A 16,412-nucleotide genomic window follows, 5' to 3' on the forward strand; every position below is an offset into this window, starting at 1 on the left:
AGCATAAATGCCAAAAAGAACAGTCCATACAAAGGGCAATTCTCCAGAAATGCTACAGGAAAGTCTGGGGGCATGGTGCCGATAAAAAAAAAAAATGTTCTGGTCTTGTGCAGTAGGAGAATAGTTTTAGACAAAAAAAGGATATAAATGAGTGTTTTTACAAATAACACCACCTGGCCCTTTCAGTTGTGCCGAGATCATATTATTCACTGTAACCACAATTATCTTGTGTTCAGGAAATGTACATGAATGTGTTTTCAAATGATAGTTTGTCCTTTTATTCATAGCCATATAATTTATTACACAATTAAAAAAAACAACACAAGTCAAGATTTGAGATGTACCACACCATCCTCCTCCTACGTTTTTTTTTCATCAGTTAGCAGTATAGATTTATTCAGACTAAAACGTCTTCCTTGATCTCACTTGACTTGGATAATTGCACATCTTCACACAGCAGGCCAAGGACTGCGATTAAATCAGAAAGAAAGAAGGCACAGGGAAAGCTAAGCTTTGACTGTGGGTGACTTTGTTTTGCTGTAAAAGATGTAGGCAGCATGTGCATTAAGAACAAAAATAATCTGCTGTCCAAAGGATAAAGCCTCTGACTTGGCAGACAGAATCTAAGTTTACGATATTGTAGCCCTAGTTTATTAGCAGAGAGTGAGCCCTCTATTGGACTCTATGGGTAATACTCTCCTCCAATCACATGCATTTAACCCACTTAACAAGCACAGACCCTGAAAAGGGAGCCCAAAACATCCAAGAGATAGAACCATATGAATGGACAGGCTGTAGACTGCATCGCTGCATATATCCTCAACATATATATACACACTCATACTTATGCCCCTAAACAAGGCCACTGACACTTCCACGCTGCATGTAGAGTGTGTGCGGATGACAGTGGGATGTCTTTTCCTGCCTATTTACCTGAAAGATTTTCAACAAAGGATGGATTTTGTCTCCACTGTGGTCCCATGAAGCAGCGTATAGCTCGGGTGAATAGACAGGGTGCTTAGCTCACACACTCTCTAAGCTGAGGTCAGAGCAAGCAGCAAAGCTGTCCTGAATGACAACACCTTGGAGTACTTTTACAAAACTAAATTTGAGGCTTTTGATTAATATCTTACACTACACTGTTTTATTTCTCCAGTTCTATCGGTCTTATTCTATTTTAGCTTATTAAATGATTTAAATAGAGATTCTATTTAAATCCTTAATTGCACACACACAGTCTTGAAAGAAATATATAAATTATATGGCAGATTTCTATGTGAAGAACATACACATAAAATGTTGTTTTTGAGAACACAAGTACATAGTTGTACATAGAGTACATAGTGTTCCAGTGTCTTGTTTTGATTGCAGGATGTCTGAAAAAGAGAATATGAGCCTTTCAAAAAATAAGGGAATACAACTATGGAAACATATTACAAACATTTTTATAGCTTAATCTCTTACAAATACAAACAAATGTCAAGTGTTAACACACAAACAACCACTGTGTCTGTATAGTATAATGTATATATGTGCAGTATCTTAATATGACAGTTCCTCTAAAACAAGTGTAAGCTTGTGAGCAATGTGTTAATTATTTAATCGTATTAACATTTTAGTAACAACTGAACAAAGCAAAGTCGACAGAACATATTTTCAACAACAAATTCATAACCGGTAAACTTTCTCTTTGAATCTCAGAGCTTTGAGGCGGCGGTCATCAATGAGCCAGTCAGCACAACACAGGATGCCAAGAGGAAGATGAAGCAGTTGGCTAACCCCTGATGAAAAACAGGTGTTTATAATCGAGTGAACTAATATTGTTCATTCAATGTTCAGTTTTGTGGAATTGATTAAAACATTCCCATTTCAAATGCATAATGCCTTTCTAAAAATGTTTTACTAGTAGACCTTTATTTAGAAATGATCTAAAAAGGTCTTCTTTGTAAACTTTACTATATGTGTTAGAACAAATATATAGCTGAATGAATGGTTACTGATCATGATCTGTGATGTATTTCTTACCCTAATCTCTTTGAACACCAAGGATCCCCACAGTGCTGCAACCAGACCGTATCCCTACAGAGAGGAAAAAAACAAACTGTTTGAGCATGGACCATTGACTCAAATAATTCACTTTGATCAATGTTTCCACTTTGAAAAGCTTGGAAGGTATTTTAAAACGACAGTTTCTTAAATCACACACACATTACTTCAGTGATAAGAGGTCATTGCACACTGAAGTACCAAGTCTAAACACTGAACATCATCAATATGTGCACAGTTGGCTATTGTGGCTTCTACTGTGACAGGAACAGAAGAGCAGATAGTGGTGGATGCAGTTCAGACAGGCAGACAAGACAGACTGTATGTCTATATAGTTATGCAAAAGTCTAGGCCTATTTTAACAACTGGAGTACATCGGCCCCTTTTAAAAATATTTGACTGTAGTTAAACTGAACAACAAGACAAACATCTAAAGCCTTGTTAGCAGCCTGTGTCAAAGCAAGGGAAAGGTAAATAGAGGAGTATTAGAGGATATGAAATGTAGGATGGCCATAATCTTTCCCCACCAGGGCCACTGAATAAAATATTGCCCGATGGGTGAACCAACATTAATTCAAGAGTGAGATATATTTCAACAAGCTTGTGGATGATATGTTCAAATTTCAGTAACATTTACTGAGTACAATCATCTTTTTTAAGGAGTTAATCCTTTTTCTTTGTGACACTACAGGCTGTCCTGTAGCATCACCGTCAGGACAAAATATTAACACTCTTGTCTAATAATAAATTCATGATGAAATCTGCTGAGCACATTAATGACCTCAAAAGGTGATAAACCCTTTTAATTGGGATGACTGTGTGCCCATCTGCTCTCTTTATAGTATTATCATTTATACATTTAAGCCAGAGATCTGGAGATTAACCATGTCAAGTGTCCTCAAAACCACATTTCAATCCATTACAAAGCTGAAGAAATTGAAACTATATGCACGGCAAGATAGTACATGGGGCAAAGAGACATAAGGGAATGGGTGCAACTCGTCAAATGAGTATCAAATGAGTCACCACCAGTTTCACAGGAAAACTGTGTAATGTTTATACATGAGGTTCCACTTAACAAAACATCTGAATGTATTAATATCCATTACACAGCACAGCCACAAGCTGTCAGAACATGATGTACTTACTGCAGTGACAATAGGAAAGGTAATGACTGCACTCAGGTAGTTATTAGCCAGAAACCAGCAGTATGTGCCCAATGCCCACATCAATCCAGTCAACAGACCTAGAAGCAGAAGAAGACAAGAAGAGTGCATCTGTGCTTAAATCAAAATTTAGTACAAATACACAGCATACATTATATATACGTATATACATATATATTTTTTTAAAGAAGAGTGCCAATAATTCAATATAGGCATCTATTAATTTGTCTATGTGCACAATCAAACAGCTATAGTAGCTGGTAAGCGGTCCCTGAATAAAAGAGTGGCTCCTTTTTAATGAGTACATTTGTAGACGCGGTGGTCAAGCACTGTCTACTTTGGAGAGCCCACTCAGTTAGCTATAAGCCAAAAGGTAAGCTCTAAAGTCAAAAGCTACACTGTGTGCTGGGCCTAGGCTGTGTGGTGAAAGTGTTTGCCCACAGCACATGAAACCTCTACCCTGAGCAGATTTGTTTGCACATACAGCTCTTCTCTCAGTAAGAGTCAAACTGCCCTAAACAGTGGACCACTGAGCTGCCATGTAAAATGGATGTCTTGGCAAGGTCCTTCAGTTTATTGACTCCCTGTCTCAGCTGAAGAGTTTGATGCATCAGATGTCAACTTTGAGGCAGCAGCTCATGGTTTGGGCACTGATGGCACGGGATGGTAACAACAAGTGGTTCTCTCTTTTTTGTCTTGTGACTCCACATTACAGGAAATGGCCTCAGTTTGGACATGAGTTATGATTAGTTGGAGATGAACAAAAAACGTGGTCCTTCGGCAAAGTTCTAAATTTTAAGTAATTTCTATTCATAAAAAAAGTGGAAAATATCTTACTGACGGTCGACACAAAATTGAACATAAGCCTCAAAGATTGTCTTCATTGCAAAACTACAGCATTGAATGTATTTGATTGTAAAGGTGCACCTACTAACTGGTAGCTCAATGTAGGGTAGTTTACATTTCAAAATCAATCAATGCTGATCATGGTAATGCCACAAAGCTTGTCTTTGATAAACATACCTGGTAGGATGGCTCTGGAGTAGACCCTGGGCCTGTTATTCATAGCGGCACAGTAGATGGCAAAGTACACTGTGCTGGCAACAAAAATGCCAGAGCACTGCGCAGAAACATAGTCGAGGTCTGAACAGAGATAGAAACGAGAATGGGCACTTTCATAAGTGTTTATCCTTGCATGTTTGAAATAAATAAAGAGGCTATAACAATTGCATGGACAGAGTGGTGCATTCTTAAACCTGGGAGAACATTTTAATCTGTGTTTCCATCTTTTCTGCTCCTTCTATGAATGGCTATAATGTTTTAAGTGAAGGCAATTACTGAACAGTGAAAGCATACCGTAGTTGCTGGCTCCATGGAACACACTGTCCTGACACAATGAATGGCTCTTAATGTAGAGGATGGGCGTAAAGGAGGACCCATACATCAGGCCTGACACAAAAGCAAGCAGGCAGCCTCTGAAAACACAAAGAGTAGGAGAAACTGCATAATGGAAGAATTTTTATATCTTCAGTGATGCTCTGTTAAAGTTATACATTATTTTGACAAGTGCATACAAAGCTGATGTAAATGGATTAAATGAGAATAATATGAGTGTAAAGACACTTAAATATTTACAATTTTATTTTAGTAATACATTTTCAATGTGTGTAATGTAGACTATACATCACCTGTACTACTGTCACTGTTGCTGACTTGCAATTTTATTATATATTTCATATCATTATGCTGGCAGCATCCTTTTTTTGTTGCTTTTAATTATTATGGTAATGCTCACATTTTCTTTGCTTGTTGTATAATTTTGTGGCTGGAACTCATTTTCCAACAGAGATAAATTGCTGTAATTGTTACAATCATTAAACTTGTTTTATTAAGTCATGATTGAAATACAGAGATAATCATGTTACATTTAAAACCAAACTGACTTGCGGTTGCAGAGTAAGGTTTTTGGAGAAAGCCTAAGGCTTCATTTAAAATGTGTGATTCGATCTTTGCTTTATCCTTGGAGGAAAAAATCTGTTGATAATTGTTTCAATATCAAGGTTTCATAAGCTCTTGTCTTGGCTCTAAGCATGCAAGCAGTAAGCATTTGTGCAGAGCCTGTTGGCTGCTTATGATGTGAACTCACATTAACCGCCTAGTCTTCGGTCCGATGAAGTCTATCCAGAACTCTGAAGAACTTGGTCCATAGCTGCCTGAATGTGTTCTCTGTAGAAAAAACAACATTATAAACATTGAGTCATGCTGTCTCTCAAAACAATTACATCACAAAATAGAACAAGTTAATTTGTATCTTGTGACACTCCAAGCAACAATTGATTATCCTTCAGATTCTCCTTGAGAAAATATTGGTGAAATTAAATAGCTGTGATGTCAAAAATAACTTCTTGAAAATAGGTGAGAAAAATAAATGTAACATCCAGTCAATATGCTTACCCTGTCTATAAGCAATGGAATCGATTCTGAATTGGGATGCAGCTCCACGTCCGTTTTCACAAAGAAAAAGATCAGCCCACTGGAACAAACACAAAAGTCATGTCTGCCATTACAAAACTTCCCCCCCAAAAAACAAACAAAAAACCCCCAAAAACAAAATAAAACTGAAAATGACTTGGCAACACATTTATAATTTACCTGAGCAGACACAATCCGGCTCCACAGTAATTTAATATAGGCCTAGAGACTTCTTGAGCGGTGATCCCAAACCAACCAAACCTGTGAAAGAGCCACATTCAGTCATCACATGACATCTCCAGTTTTTGCCTGCATATTCTTACAGAACCCCATATTAGCTTCATCTAGAAAGGTGAAAGAGAAATAAAATGCATTCTCCACTCCAGCAGACTGAAGAGCATACATTAACTTGACTCACCTTGAACTGGCCCAGCCCATCAACAAGCTAGAGGATCCCCAAATAAAAACCCCAAGGCCAAGGCCGATTGCTTTCACAATGGGAACGACTGTTATATTCCCTGCAGACAATATGGGAAGAGAAAATAGCGACACAGATGTCTTCATGTTTTATTAATTTTACAGCAGAAAGTTTGGGGGCACTATTTTTTCTTAGTGCTCAACTCTAAAATTAAAGATTTGTGTTTTGTTCCTAAAGTAACCATATTTTGACCATTTAAAAAAAGTCATACTGTAAAATGTCAGCATGTCCTGTTTAGTTAGAAAAGGCATTATTTGTTGAGTGTGTTGTTAGTCCACAGAGGAAAAGTCTCATAATGGCTTGATGATTGAAACATTGCCTCATTAAACATTTGACAGCTTGTAATATTGTTGTGCCGACCGTCTGTTCCTCTTTCCTTTGCATGCTTGCTTTTGTCCTGCATCTAACTAGGGTTGGATGTGAACATTGTCCACCTTCTTTGGACTGTTCCACAAAGCCATACAAGAAATGTAAGAACTACTCACAGCTGGCAAAGGAAATAAAATAATATTTTTGTCTGTTGTCTATAGTAAGTTTGAGTGACCTTGCCACACTGTGTAACATATCTGATAAAAAAAAAAACCACACACACCATAATTTTAAGATCGGCAGTACTTTTAAGTTAGATTACAGCAGATGGACCCAAGCTGGATGTTATAGGAGCATCTGCTGCATCCTAACATCCACCAAACACTAGAAGTAAGCCTGATCCAATGAGACCAAACCTTGCACAATCTCAAGGTTTTGCTTTGATGGGACAATACCTGTAGCCCAGATCACACCTCCAAGCATTGCAAAAGGGTGGAATTTAGGCGTCTGTAGTATCAAGTCTCCAACCATAGATACTACCCATATGGCTGCACAGTTTACCCATTGGAAAAACATCCCTGTGAACAGAACACAGGCAAAATATGATGTAGGTTTACACAGCTTTATCAAACTAACTAAAAATATTTGGACTTATGGACCATATTTGATCATATTAAACACCTGCAAATTACTGAAAGTGCTGCCGCTCACCATCTCCTGTTTCTATCCTTTTGACAGGTACAAAATTGCTTCCATACAACAGCACAGCAACCACATTTGCAGCGATCCCATAGGCGAAATTAGTCATATTGGTGGAGTTTAAATTGACATCAAATCCTTCCAATTTGCCAGTCGCAGCATCCTCATCTCCTTCTTGGCCGTCTAAAAAATTAAAACAAGGCAAATGCATTAAAAACTAACAATATTTCATTAAAAAAGGTAACAATCGTGTTTACATCCAAGGTTATCAATTTCAGACAACACACCAGTCTCAAGCAGTCTCACTTTCATCACAGATTAATTATAGTTTACGCACCTCGTTCAGCAGCTTGTTCAGTGCAATGGCTGCTCACCATGAATAACGTGGCAAAAAATAAAAGCAAATGTTGACATTTTGCGTGAAGCATGTTAAAACTATTGTCTATTTTCTTTGCTGTGTAGCCGCTTCACAACGTTAAAAACCGCCAGAGGCCCTGTGTGTCTGCAAAGGTGAGGGGTGCAAGTCAGCCAGGTGCTGCCAATTATCTAATCACTCAATCTGACACGTAAGGGCTTCAGCACTGGATACATTCAAATTCTCTCAGGTTCAGTGCTTCACAGACAATTTAATAATATTAGATGTTATAATTATACATTTATATTTGTAGCCTGTGGGTAAAATAGCACAAACAAATAAATAAATAGTTTCGAGATGACTGTTTGATGTCTCATTCGCCTGGCATCTATTGAACAATTTATCTGGACACCAGTAGACTCCCAACACAATAGATCTATATTTAAACCCCTTTTCAGCTCAGGAAATTCGGTAAATGTGCTGCTGCTGCTCTCTCTTCCTTCCTACAAGAGGAAATATGTGTTTCCTGGTTTTAAGTGTTTATGTACATCTGCTTCAGGCTTATTATGTTGGGTCCCCACTCAGCCAATTAATAATTAAAGAAATAAACCAGTAGGTGTCGCCTAAAACGCATGAATGTATAATAAATCTAATCTTACTTCTTAGACCCTGTGTTTAAATTTCAAATCAATCAAAATATTGTATTCCTATGAGGTATAAAATATTCGTATAGATGTAAATATGTCCAGTAATTGTTATACAATGTTAGTACTTTATGACATTTTCTGGTTTGAATTGTTCTGAGAGATATAGACCATCCAAACATGTTATTGGACAGCTTTGGTTTCTCCTTTATTAGCACTTTATAATTAGTATGTGTTCAGGCAGTGTAAACGGAAATATTTTGCTTTGTGAAGTCTAGTTCAAATGAGGTGTTTATAATGCATGCTGAATACTGGCTGAAGTAAACAGAATCATAGGATCCCATTAGTACTACATGATGCATTGATCCGGTTTGTGTGTGAAAGAAAAAAAAGTGGAGAAAAAAACTTGTAAAGTTCAAGTTGCTTCGTGTTGATTTGGAGGGTGGTTTCCCACCCCATCCGTCCACTGCGCAGTTGTGTCCGTGCACTATGGCCACAAACCCTCCCTTCCAAAATGAGTTTCGGAAGTTTTGCGCTCCTCCTGGTTTGAGTTTGGCGCAAAAAGACATTCAACCATGATAGTAATATAAGTTCTAATGGGGAAGTCTCGCTTTCACTGGCCGTGCTCCCTTTTTTTAAGACTGACCAACAGCTTTCGGAGGTGCCCTCTTTCAAAAAGGAGTTTGATAATTGCGAGCGTATGTGTTGTTTATTTGTTTTTTGTAGTTTCACAAGTTGGATATTCGCAGCAGCACCGGGATAGAAGGACTGATAAAGAGAAGTACCGATACACCCGTGGATTGTATAATTTGGGGATTAGTGATGACCTGCAAGACTCTGTGGATTTACGGACCGGTGCGAGCTTTGTGTTGCCAACCCGGTCCAACGTGGTGTACATAACACTCAGGTCTAAGCGTTTGAAACCAGCAAATATTCGGGGTACAATCAGACCAAAACTGAGGAGAAAAGTGAGAAGAAATAAATCGGCTGATTCAGCTTTTACGCAGAACAAACTTGGCACTTTGGAGCAGGACTCAGGCCTTACTAAGCGCAACTTTGCATCCAATAATTCTTGGAGAGAGATCAAAGATGTCGATTATAAATCTGTGGTTATTATCCACAATTCACAAACAGATGCAGATGCAGACTCTGCTGTGAGCTCTATACGAATCTACAGCCAGCGGGCACCGCCATGGTTCAGCGCGCAGGACGTCCAAGCCATGCGCTTCCTCGCGGATGCCCAGGTTTTGCGCATCAAAGAAGTTTTGCGTGGAGACTCCCAATCACTTCTGATATTTGAGAGTGAAACAGACATTTCACCGGCCACCCCAAAACACACAAAGCGTAACAATGTATGCAGGGGACGGTGTGGAGTTATTAACAGTCCCATGGACACCACTGAGGTGTTTGCTTTCCATTTGGACAGGGTGCTGGGGCTAAACAGGACATTGCCAGCTGTCAGCAGGAAATTCAGTTTTTTACACGGTAGGTCAAAAATCACCAGGACAAGTTGTTTTATTATCTAACAACACATGTACGAATGTGTTTCACTGCAACGAATGATGAAGCATAACTGCATATCAGTGATGAACAGAGAGGGCTAGACAGACAGAGAGAGCTCTACCTACACATTGTGTGTTGACAGGGCTGTTGTTAAGACCACATGAGTCAGATTTAGATCCTTATATCCTGTATTATTTGTCAACGTATTTCCATTGTTAAAATACCCAAATATAGCAGGTCATAGTTAAAGAGGTAGGACTGGGGGAGTCCTCATTTTTTATCAGACCTGAGTCATGAAGTGACAGCACCCCTAGTGGGCTTTCATTTTATAATGTCAGTGACAGAAACATGGTCTTGATTCAAGTGCAAAAATCTGCTCTTTGTGTTAAAGTCCCTAAAAACATGTAATAGGCTACAACGCAATTTGAGTCCACAGCACAGTTACATAGGTAGTAATTGCTACACATACAGGTTTAAATTCACACTTCCACTTTGCTGAAACTTTAACAATGGCAGCACACTATTCAATGAACTCTGTTATTAGGGGCAAACACAAGGTGACAGAGAGCCACAATCCACTTTGCTGTATTACCAAGATTACGTGTCTTTTGTAGTCTTCAAAGAAAGAAAAAAAGAAAAGAAAAAAGGACAATTGTATTCATGCTATGTCCACTTTGACTCAGATAGAATGTCTTGTTTCTTAAAGCGTTTGAAAGTGGTTTGATCAAACAAAAAGTTTTGAAATGAGTTCTGTTTAAATGAAAGTATAAAATATTGGTAAATGTATTGTAGACAGCCATAAAGGGGATTTTAGTGTGGATATGGACATAGAATAGTGAATCCCTTTTTATAGCTTTTTATTGCCTCTTAAAATGTTGCAATGTATTGTGTGAGCTGTTTGAAAATAAACGCATAATTAATTTCACAATATCTGGCATTAACAAGAATAGTGAGTTGTGGTAGCTAGCTACCTACAGTACATGTAGGTTACAAAAAGAAGTCAATATTTACTGAACTGTAAGGGAGAAAAAAACAACCTGTCCATATATTCTTCCACAATTACAGTTATACAGTGAAGTGCCTTGAGTGAGGCAGCTTTGGAAGCAGCTTTTTTGGATCTGTTCAATCACCAAATTTAGAAAGATGCGGTTATACTTGGCAGCTCAACGATGTATATGCATTAAAACCAAGTGAATGTCATTGAGTGTGCAGCTGGTAATGTGTCTGCATTGCTCAGCAGGCTTTTTCTGGATAAAGATAAGTTAAAAACACACAGAGACTGAGCAGTTGCTGAAACCTGATCATACAATATAGTCCTTCTATCCTCCCTCTTTAGATGGCCAGCCCAGTCCACTGGTGTCATGGGATGCATCGCTCTACCCAGAGGGCCTTGCAGCTGGCTGGTCCACCGTGAAGTTAACATGGGGGGAGTACCAAAGCTCCCTGAGACAAAGGTGTTGGCATAAAAACAGCATCCCAAAGCCAGAATCCGGCTGCTCCACAATCCATCATTATGAGTGGAGCAAACTAGCTCTGTTTGACTTCTTGTTACAGGTAACCAAACTCAATTAAAATAATTACGACTTAGTTTCATAATGACAGACACTTCAGATACATTTCTTTGAGTGTCTCTTCTCTGAGTATCTCTGTCCTTCAGCTTGCTTTTGTACTGTGTGACCCTCCATGGCCTTCTCCAAATTCCAAAAATGCTTCATAGATTAATTTTTGCAAACATCCCTTTGTCTGACGTCAGCAATATGCACCAACAGCTGTTTACTGAAAAAAAAAAGGTTGAATATTCTCAGAGGAATTGCCCTTTGGCTGAATAGATGTCTTATTTCCTGTGTGGGAGGCTTGGATCTCCAGATCAGATTTTAGCATTTAGGGCACAACCCCAGAGAATTCATCAATTAATTCCTTGATAATGAAGGAACATACAGAGTAAGGCATTTCAATATATTAAATTGACTGTTGTGGTCATAGTGACACAGCTTTGATCATTCATCTAGATGATTTCTATCATTATTTTCTCTATAGCTTTAGTCTCAGTAGTTTGGATTAAGTGCATTGGTTGTGCTTTTAAGCGTTTCTGTTCTGTTAAGAAAATAGTAAGTGCTAAAGATGATCTGTATTTAGAAGTTTGTTGGCTTGATGGACAGGTATCCTGGAGGTATTTCATCTTATCACAATTAATGCTTGGTGGATGCTCATCCTAAATCGCCCCCATCCTCAGGCTTCTTAAAAAGGTGGGGAAAACTGAAACCTGTAAGTGACATTACAGATGCTGCATCCTTGGTTCTACACCAACTAAATCCTCTGCCAATCAAAAGGTTTAGCACATGGAGAATAATGGATGGGTTAGAGGTGTAGTTGGGATTATGTGTTGCCAGTCCTTGTGGAGGAGGCAGGATTTATATGAGAGGAGGTGTTGCCTGGTTGGCTTAAGAAAGTCCTCTGTGCAATCATGTCACTCAACAATCTAATCAAATAAACCAGCGGCACTTGATCCAAAGAGGCACCTGCTGGATCTGTTTCATGTTTTTCTTTGCCAAACCATGTCAATAACTTTAGCTTGTAATAAAATAATTATGTAGTCGGTGAGATGATTTACTGGAAACCAGTCACTGTCAACATAAATATATTGACAATATATATATTGGCAAAAAAACAGGTGTGCATGCCAGGGTCAAATCTGAAAACTGTGACTGTACTATATTTAAAATACTTTAACAATTCTCTTAAGAAATATGAGCCCTCTTTTTCAGATTCACAACCGTCTGGATCAGAGCTGTTGTGGGTTCAGGCCCCGCCAGGAGGATGTGTGTGTTGAATTTGGCCACCATGCTGAATGTAGGGACCAGGACCACATACAACTGGCAAACATCATCCACCGGGGTCACAACCAAAGACATCTCGTCTTCACCAACAACAAGGGGTATTTTGACCGCAATGAGGACAACTTGGACTTTCGGCTCCTGGAAGGAATCAAGGAGTAAGTTCAGATCACAATAATGATAAAAATGTTATTATAATAATGATTTCAGTTGTTTTCTTTCACTGCTCTACACAGATTATCTTTGTGCATTAAGACTGATATGTTAAAAAAAAAAATGACATGTGTTTTCCAAAAGAGAATTAGTCTGATTAGTCTGGGTAATCCATTAACGTCACCAGACAGTGGACAGGTTTTACTGGAAATGTAATTTTTAAGCTTTTAAATCTTTTTTCCAGAAATAAAACTATCCACAGCAAGTAGTAGTTGTATTTTGTTTTGGCAAAAATGACTGAAGGATTGATTGGGATGTTTTTTTATAGATGTTTTTCAGAGATATTTTGCTCTTTTATATCCTGGTTAGATTACATCATGTAGAGCTATGCTAGCAGCTTTGCGAGAGTGCTTTGTTTTGGGATACATGCGAACTTCAGTATGCTAATATTGCAAATCAGATGTTCTCATTGAAAAAAATGTGGAATCTAGGGGATCAGTCTGCACCTCAATAATGTGTATATATAATTTCACACCACACTGAAGAGACATTGCTTTCATTTCATCCATCTTTTGATCAATAAATCAGTGAGTCATAACCACTGGGAGACAAAAGAGAAACTGAGGTTTGGCAAGGACACTTGGATTTATGCGATCCTCCTTAGGTTCCACTCTGGCATGCACACCAGATATAAAGACCATAATTTACATTTTAGTTGTTAACAGATGACACTACCAGATAAAAGGATGCAATTAATTCTTGACCTTTTATGAATGTTACATGGACTTATTTGGACATCCGAGAGGAATGTATCTCTTTGACTTTAATTAAAGCTGGATAAACTGATATTTGACATTTTATTCCAGGCACATTCCAGACACATGTGTACAGTATGTTGTACAGTATCACAGTTTATTGGAAAAGCTGAGCTACTCAGCAGTCTCTCCATGTCTTTTTTCAAGTAATCTTCAAAGTTCAGTTATACAAATATGCATCTATATGAACTCCTCTAGAGGTTAGGAAAATTCGCTTAAAACTCAAGTCACAAAAAAATGATCTCTGAACGAAAGCAGCAAGTAGCACTTCTACTTTTGTGAATTCACAACCATCTACCAGCTGCACATGAGTACATAGGCCAGTAGTCATGCTTCAACCTGTGTTCATTTCTCTTGTTCTTGTTGAAAACATGAGTCATTCGACTAAATTATTTTGTAGAAGAAAATAATCAAGTCAAGGACTGACTGAACCTGACTAATGCAGCCAGCTGACACACAGCTTCACACACATATGTATATGTGAAATATATAAGGATCTCATATTAGATTAGTATATTTCATTTCTATAAAGGGGAGCTTTTATCCACTTTAAAGCTGTTTGAGAAATACAATTATTTATATAAAAAAAAAAATACTTGAAGTATTAACTTTCTAATTCAACGTGCTAGAATTAGGAAGTTTCACAGACGCTTAGCAAATTGTTTGATTAAGTAAAAGAGCTGTAGTTGTCTGATTTTGTGTTAGTTACAACCTTCAAAGGCCAACAACTGTCTTGAACTCTCAATAGAAGTTTATCTAGCTCTGCATAGCTGTTCACCTAAATTAATACTGAAGGCAGGAGCAGGAACATGTGTAAAATCTGAATGCAACAGAGTTGAGCATAGATGTTTCTGTTATAACATCTTTATTCAGAAAAAAAAGGCTTCACCCATTTAGAGGCATTTATATTTCTTCAGTATGTTTCCACTTCTCTCTGATTCTCTCTCTGTCTTTCCAGGCTCCCAGAGCAGTCAGTGTCAGTGCTGAAGAGCAGACGGCTGAGGGAGAAGCTTCTCCAGTCTTTGTTTTTGGATCAGACATACTGGGAGAGCCAGGGCAGCCGGCAGGGCATTGACAAGCTGATTGATGTTATTGAGAGGAGGGCCAAAGTCCTCCTCACTTACATCAATGCTCATGGGATCAAGGTCATCCCGATGAATGTCTGATGAGGTTTAAACCCCTCAAGTGGCCAAAATGAACAGTTCAATCTCTGTGACTTTGCTATGTCCTGTCACAATGTCCTTTTACAAGACATCCTGGTAAAGAACAGCATAGATGTTTGTCATGTAAATTGGCCAACATTGGCAAAATAAGATGTTTTTATTCTATTTTATTTTATTAAATGTGATGATAAAATCTATATAATATTTATTAATTTCACATAATTTGATACCACATTTCACAAGTTTACTATTACCTAAATGTGTTTCCATACTGTCAATGAAGGACTAAGTTACCCTTTATTATTTGAAAATAGCATTAGTTGTAATGTCACAATGTCTTTGATGTAGTAACATACCTGTATGCAGAGAGGAAGTACCTATAGTCTGTCATTGCCAGAGCGTACTAAGAGAGGCTTGAATTATCGAATTACGTTTACAGTGGAAATGATTTACTTAAGGAAACTAATTAGTTCCTTCCTTCTTTTGAATCTTTTTTTCATTCCTCCCCAGAGGCACATACAGCATCATTATGAAAAGAATTATGCTGCAGTTGTGAGCTTCACTTCTCCTGAGGCCCTCCAACAAGTGCAATTTGCATTGTGTATAAATGTTATGCAACACACGATCATTTATTTGCTCCTCTGTTCACCAAGTGTTCTTCTGGAATGAATGTGTCAATAAAGCCACCTTAGTGTAGCTAACAAGCCCCAACACAGATCCACTTGGCTTAACTGGGGTAAAGCATTATTCACTGAGAAAAATAATTCAATTTAAACTCCAATTAGCTATCTAGTCTCATCTTTATATAATCAGACTGTATATACAATATTATTCACTTATTATCATGAATATTATATATCATGAAACATGTTTGCAATGAACTGGGTACAGTGACTGTATATTATAACTGAAGAACTTTATATGCACTCTTGTTTTCAGTTTAACTATAAAAAAACGACCTTTTACTGTAACAATTTTCACTGTATTTATTTATTTTGTAATTTCTCTGTTGATGAAGTGCACATAATGTTGATCAATAAAAAGCAATTTTTCCTCAAGTTTATGGCTATTATATGTTTTTTTGAGAGAATGCTTGTGGCCTTTATCAGGGTAATCATAAAACACATTATAAATACATAAATAGGGTAGGTATAAAGCAGAAAACATTCAAAAAGGTAAAAAAAGATATAAAAGATAACCAATCACATACATCCAGATATGGATCAGCCAATGGAGCATCTACAAAAATGGGTTGGGTATATGGCCACGTGACCTCCGGCCAATTGTTATCCCAGACTGGCAGAGAGGAAAGGGGAGTATCCAATAAGTCAATTTGTCAGTGAAAGACAGGCATGCCAGTTTCACTCACGTTTACTTTTTTGGGATTTGTAACTGAATTTATTTGTATTATTTGCCTTTGAATAAAACAACAATGCCACCATAATATAACTACACACTATACACAATCTATAAAAATGCACTGTCAATTATTTTCCCTCATGTCTACAGCCAAAGCATGGTCAGAAATAGTCTGAGGCTCTGAAACCTGAGCCGGAGTGTGGTGTCAAATTTTCATGCTGTCGTAAGTGTGCTTTGGGCTCTCAGAGTTGGAGTCAACGGGTCTTTGTAGGTTATTTTCTCGTGTCCGTGACGGGCATTCACTCACCTGTTGTTTTGATGCCTCTGCACCCGCATTAGTGTGTCAGTGGGGTCCATGCTGCGTTGTGTTTGTTAGAAAGACCCCTCTAGTTCCCAGCGTGCTCTGCATTGCACAT

General features: G+C 38.0%; 2 protein-coding genes across 2 annotated transcripts; one reads left to right on the top strand and one right to left on the bottom strand.

Moving 5' to 3' along the window:
• Positions 1 to 1,697: 1,697 nt before the first annotated feature.
• tmem144b (transmembrane protein 144b) lies at positions 1,698 to 8,738 on the bottom strand. Its single transcript, XM_062426130.1, has 12 exons — positions 8,624 to 8,738; positions 7,183 to 7,353; positions 6,927 to 7,049; positions 6,103 to 6,202; positions 5,865 to 5,945; positions 5,667 to 5,745; positions 5,359 to 5,438; positions 4,569 to 4,687; positions 4,236 to 4,355; positions 3,195 to 3,292; positions 2,026 to 2,079; positions 1,698 to 1,781 (listed from the first exon to the last, which is right to left on the bottom strand). Exons 1-12 carry the CDS (start codon positions 8,736 to 8,738, stop codon positions 1,698 to 1,700), a joined length of 1,224 nt encoding a protein of 407 aa, XP_062282114.1.
• Positions 8,734 to 14,736, top strand: gask1b (golgi associated kinase 1B). The gene is made up of 4 exons (XM_062425142.1): positions 8,734 to 9,654; positions 11,009 to 11,226; positions 12,438 to 12,664; positions 14,433 to 14,736. The coding sequence occupies exons 1-4, from the start codon at positions 8,766 to 8,768 to the stop codon at positions 14,638 to 14,640; spliced, it is 1,542 nt and encodes a 513-aa protein (XP_062281126.1). The 5' UTR covers positions 8,734 to 8,765; the 3' UTR covers positions 14,641 to 14,736.
• Positions 14,737 to 16,412: the final 1,676 nt, after the last annotated feature.

Source organism: Scomber scombrus, chromosome 9, assembly GCF_963691925.1.
Source record: "Scomber scombrus chromosome 9, fScoSco1.1, whole genome shotgun sequence".
Lineage (NCBI taxonomy): Eukaryota > Metazoa > Chordata > Actinopteri > Scombriformes > Scombridae > Scomber > Scomber scombrus.